This window comes from Lipotes vexillifer, unplaced genomic scaffold (assembly GCF_000442215.2).
Source record: "Lipotes vexillifer unplaced genomic scaffold, Lipotes_vexillifer_v1.1 scaffold567, whole genome shotgun sequence".
Classification (NCBI taxonomy): domain Eukaryota; kingdom Metazoa; phylum Chordata; class Mammalia; order Artiodactyla; family Lipotidae; genus Lipotes; species Lipotes vexillifer.
In genome coordinates, this window is record NW_006776652.1 from 1,027,395 (window position 1) to 1,033,095 (window position 5,701).

Consider the following 5,701-nt stretch of genomic DNA (forward strand, 5'->3'; position numbering starts at 1 on the left):
AGGGAGTCAGAGTCATCAGGCACTGAGGGGGCTGCAGTGGGCATGAGACCAGGGCTTTGAACTTCTCCACGCCCACAGTGACTCTGTGGGAGTATTAGGAAGGGTCCACAGTCCCTGATGAGTGGGCATCTCCCCGGTGAGCCAGCCCCAAGGGGCTGGGGAGGAAGGTTGGCAGTGCCCAGAGAGACCACGCCAGAGCCTGGTCACCTGACAGGTGGCACAGCCCTGACCTGCCGAGCTGCCCGCCACTCTAGCATGAAATTGAGCTGGCAACCGTCTGTGGAGTGGCCCCCGAGCCCCGCCAGCAGCCGCTGAAGCATGTTGAATGTAATTAGAAGCCACCCAGGGGTGACACGGGCACCTCAGCCCAAATCAGGAGGGGCGGCCTAATGGAGGGGAGCGGGGCATGGAGGAGCCCAGGCTGGGCCTGGCCTGAAGGCACTTGGAGGTCAGCTGTTACAGCCCACCGGGAAGGGAAGGGGGAGTGGGCTTCCCAACCAGGACGGGCACCAGCAAGGGGTGCCCGGGGCGACCTGGACACCTCTGCCAGGCCCCATCCCTGCTCAGGTCTCATGCCAGCACTCTGAAAGCCCGCTGCTCTTCATCTCTGGCTGTATTGAGGTTATATTGACCATCAAAAATTGTATCTATTTGCGAATTCCCTGGTGGTCCAGTGGTTAGGACTCTGCACTTCCACTGCAGTTGCCGGGTTCGATCCCTGGTTGGAGAATTAAGATCCCTCAAGCCGAACGGCACGGCCAGAAAAAAAAAAAAAAAATTGTATATTTTTAAGGTGCACAATCCAATATACATAAATATTGTAAAATACTCACCACGAGTCAATCAACACATCCCTCACTTCACACTTCTACCATCTTCTTTGTTTGCTTTTTTTTTTTTTTTTTTTTCCCTGAGAACACTTAAGGTCTATACAAATTTCAAGTACACAGTACAACACTCACTGTAACCAGTTCTCCAGGAGTTACTCATCTTGCAAGACTGAAACTTCGTAGTGAGTGCTCACTGGTGATCCCACGAGCCCGCCCCACTCAGACTGGCATCTTCATTGCCACACGCAGCTGGGCCTGTTCCCCCGGCCCCCAAACCACTGCTCACGCTGTGCTCTCACTGGCTGGACTCCAGACCCCACCTCTCCTTAGCAATTCCAGCCCCAATTCCTGCCTGAAACATCCCCTATCCCCACCACCACACCCTCACTGTTTCCCCCCTCCTCTGTTTTCCATGATATTCTGCACAAGGTCTTCTTTTAAACTCTTCGTTCTATAGTATGAGTGTGTATATGAGTATATATGAGGGTGTGTGAGAGTGTGTGTGAGAGAGAGTGTGTATGAGTGTGGGGGGGGAGGGTCACGTTCTGATTAGAACCAACATCCTAAGCAAGGAATCTACTGTACCAAATGGTGTGACAGCATGAGGATAGCTCAGCAGAGAGAAAGGCTGAGTGGGGAGCCCTGTGATGTGTCTCCACAATGCCACCTACGTGGTCTCCTCTTGTGGCACTGACCGCAGCCCACGTCTGGTGCTTGTTGAACTGTCTGACCCTCAACAAGACCGCAAGGACCACAAAACACAGGACTGCATCAGCCTCATTCACCAGTGTCTCCCTAGCATCTCACATAAGACGTCGAACACAATGCACGCATGACACACGTTGGATGGATGGATGGATGGATGGATGGACAAACAAATGAAAATCACAGATTTTGGAATCAGATGTAGGTTTGAAATCTTATTCCACCACTAACCAGCTGTGTGACCTTGGGTGTGTCGCCTAACACCCCTGGGCTAGTTTCCTGCGTGTAAAACAAGAATCCCAACAGGTCATGGTGTGAGAATCAATGAAATAGGTAGAGTCTACTAGCACAGTACCCAGTAATTAGTAGATGGTTAGTAAATGGTAACCATTCCATTTCTCTGGCACCCCCATGGTATCTAGTACAATCCTGTGACAGAACAGGTGTCTGATACTTGCAAGGTGACAGTTAGTGAATTAATCATGGAAAACTAGCCCCCATCAGCTCTTCCTGCCTCTTGGGTCCTGATCCAAAGGGAGGAACTTGTGTGCCCCGTCCCTGGTCCCCAGGCTGTAATTTCCCACCTCGCCTCTGGCATCAGGTGCTTCTCTAAGCCCTCAGACTGCCCCGGCTCCATTTCCCCAGCGGCAGAGCTGCATCCCCTCACCTGGACAGATGTGCAGGTAGTGATGACGCTTGTCCCCAGGCTGGTGCTATCACTGAGGTCATCTGGCAAAGAAGGCGTTTTCTCTACCCGAGGGGCCTGCGTGGCCTGGAATGAGGGGTTTTGGGGGGACAGGTTCACATCTGTGCCATTGCCAAAGGCCTGGATGGCGTTCCCTGTGGGGAAAGAGAGCAGGAGACGCAGAGAAATCAGAGGCCCCTCCATCACTCTGCCCCTTGCCAGCCCAAACTTGACCTTCCCTGTGATAGCCCAGAGCTGGGGGCGGGGTGGAACTCGTCCAAACTAACTTGGCTGAAGCTCCCTTTCAGATAACTACCAAGGTCTCATATCAAGAGAAGAAAAGAACAGGAAGGAAGTTGAAAAAGAGAAACCGGAATAAAGGAAATGTACCAGATGCGGAATGAAGACGAAAACAGGAGAAGTGGGGTGTGGGGAGCCGGGAGGCGAGGGGCAGGCAGTGCCCAGGGCGCAAGCCCACCTTCTCTGCGGCATTCAGTATTGCAGACCACCATGCTCACGTGGCCCCCCGACGTAGTCCCCCTCCCCAGGTGGCCTCATCCACCCCCCACTCAGTCAGTTACACTAATCCACTCAGGACCAACTAATGGGACCTCTTGGACAAAACTGCGTCCTCAAGCCAAGAGCCTACATGAAGCTCCACCTCCAAGTCCCAGGTGCACTTCTAGTTCATGATGTCACCGCCTGAACTAAGCACCACTCCCTCCACTGCAACATTGCCTCCCGCTGCGTTTCCAGTCCTGACGGTGACATCTTTCTCCACCCAAGTCTCCCAAGTCAGAAACCTGGGTTATTCAGGACACTTCCCTAACCACCCGTTTGCCATCAACCAAGGCCACCTCCCCACTCCACCCCCCGCCACTGCTCTGGATCAGTGGGTGCTGTCCTCTCCCGAGAGCACCTACAACAACCTCTAGCGGACTCTGTGTTGGGTCACCTGTGAGAAACACATCCCTACCCCCACCCCCTCCACACCAGAACCAGAGAGTGAGCCTTCCGAAATCAGATCTGACCATGGCACCACCTGCCGACACCCCTTCAGCAAGCTTCACACCACCTCCGCCACCTGCAGGACCCTAAGATCCAAACGCCTTCAGATCTGCAAGGGCCCTCACCAGGAGGACTCTCTCCACCTGTCCAGGTGACCCTGGGCATCCTTATGCAGTACGGCAAGGCTAAGTGGTCTGCAGTTCCTGAAACCCACCTCTGCCCAGAGCAGACGAGCAGGCCCTCCCTGCCCCTTCAGCTGACCGGTGGCCAGTGATCCCCAAGTGGGTCTGAGATGCCTTCAGGGCGCCCCTCCTCCAGGCTGACTTGGGCAGCCCCACCCTGGGCTTCTGCAGACCCCTCCGCAGACCTCCACCCTAACACGGTTCCTCCCCCACCGTACTGTGATGGCTGTGATGGTGCACCTCCTTCAGAGGGTGAGTTGCTCAATGACAAACACTGTGACTTCCATCTCTAACCCCCCTGTGCTTTCAGAAAGGCAGGATGGACAGATGGACGGAAGGAAGAAAAGAGGCCAGGAAAAGGGGAGATCTCCAGGTGGATGTGGATAGCGAGGGTGTCAGACTAGAAAGACCAGGCAGGCAGAGCTTGTGGCTGACCTTTCCTTCTCTCTAGCCTTCGGATTAGGAGTTTGATGAAACTCCAATTCCAAGGGGAAATCGATCCTTAAAGGGAAAAGTGACAGATGCTAAGACCTCACCACAGGGCTGTGCCTGAAGGAACCTAGCTGAGCCTGTCAGGATCACAGACCAGAAACCTTCGGCCTTGACTCGACATAGGTGGAAGGCCTCCAGTGGCCTCCAGACAGCTCCAGTGTGAATCCCCGAGAGCACAAAACCCATGGTCTCCGCAGGCAACCCTCCTGCTGGAGAAGCCCTGCAGGCGTCACTGGCCACCACAAGGGGAAGGAGGGAATGGCCAGGCAGAGCTCCAGGGCCCCCTGGGATAGGAGGGGTGGGGGGTGGTTGCTGGCTGCGGAGGACGTGGCAGGACTCACGGAGGCACGGGTTCTCGGTGAAGTCCCTCAGGAACTTCTCACACTCCTCCTCCATGTTTCCGCTCCCACGACAGCTGCACCAGGGAGACACCACGATGCCAGTGGGGCTGGAGTCCACGTAGTTGGGTGTTATATCGAACCCTAGGCAGGGAGAAAGGGAGGCAAAGGAGAGAGGAACAGTAAGGCTTCCCCTCGGGCCCCCAGACCTCAGGCCCATCAGAGAAGAGGCTTCGGACACCCCCCTCCCTCCCATCCACCTGCCCCTCAACACACATATATCCCAGCTCACATTCCAAACCACGGGGGTCAGCAGGGGGGCATGGCATAAAGGACAGACCAGGCCGCAGAGGGGATACCCAGGAGCCCCCCAACCCCGCACCCGAGAGCACGGGCCCTCGCTTTCTCTTTCGCCAACAAGCAGAGCATGTGTCCTCCAGTCAGGGAGGCTAAGGCTCTCTCTTGGGTTTGGATCCCAGTGCCAACGTTGACTAGCAGGGCGAACCTGCACAAGTTACTTAGCTTCCCCAAGCCTCAGTTTTCCCATCTGTAAAATGGAGCCCCACCCCCTGCCTAGTAAGGGCTGCCGTGAGACTTAAATAAGACAGTCCATGTAAACTGCTTAGCACAGCGTCTGGAATGTTGCACAATGAATGTTACCCTTTCTTCTTATTTTGGAAGCTCCTAAGGCCCCAGGGGCCTCCTCCCCCATGATAAAGCTCCAGCTCCCATCACAGCAGAAAGGGGCCAGCTCAGGCTGTCCACCCGCCGGCCCTGAGCTGGGCCTCGGTCCCTAACTGAGCCTGGGGCAGCCGGGAGCCACCGAGAGCCCGGGTGGGGGCAGCTTACCGATCATGCCTGCGTAGGAGCCCAGACATGCCTGGTAATTGTCAGTGGGGCAGCCGGTGAGCGTCCGGTAGGAGGCACGACAGTTGGCGTGGAAGTCCGCCAGCCGGGACCTGGGGTCAAGAGAAGACCCATCGGACAGCAAGTTAGTCTGGCGGCCCTCCCGCTTCCCCGGTGGCAGAGCAGCTTCTCCACAGCCTCCCAGGGTGGGAAGAAGCCAGGAAGACAGAGAGGAGGAAGACGGAGGGAAAGAAGCTTGGAGGGCTTTAGGCTAGGAGCTCCTTGAGGACAGGACTTCCTGGAGACCCAGGCACCCAGGTTAGGCAAGGCCTGCTCTGAATGTGTCTCTCCGTCGGAGGAACACGGAGGGAACCCGGGTGGGTTTGCTGAGAATGCCTGGGACCCAGGCAGGAAGGCCAGGCCCTGCTTCCTGCTCAACCCACTCCTGGTGACCTTTCCCAAGTCCTCCAACACAGCACCACTGCCACTCACAGAATGAGTACAATAATCCCTGCCCAGCCACTTCATAGAATCCGTCTGGGGGTCAAAGGGGACAGCCCCCAGGGAGGTTAAAGAAAGAGTCCCCCTAGGAGGAGACATCCCCTGGGCATTCCT

General features: G+C 56.0%; 1 protein-coding gene across 3 annotated transcripts in view; it reads right to left on the minus strand.

The window, feature by feature from the left end:
• GFRA2 (GDNF family receptor alpha 2) overlaps window positions 1-5,701 on the minus strand; it is a 105,483-nt gene that overhangs the window by 9,176 nt on the left and 90,606 nt on the right. For all 3 annotated transcript variants that reach the window (XM_007450548.1, XM_007450550.1, XM_007450549.1), the window contains 3 exons: window positions 5,090-5,199; window positions 4,244-4,384; window positions 2,203-2,375 (listed from right to left, as the gene is read on the minus strand). In XM_007450548.1, coding sequence (XP_007450610.1) covers window positions 2,203-2,375; window positions 4,244-4,384; window positions 5,090-5,199 — 424 coding nt within the window. The remainder of the gene's footprint in view (window positions 1-2,202; window positions 2,376-4,243; window positions 4,385-5,089; window positions 5,200-5,701) is intronic.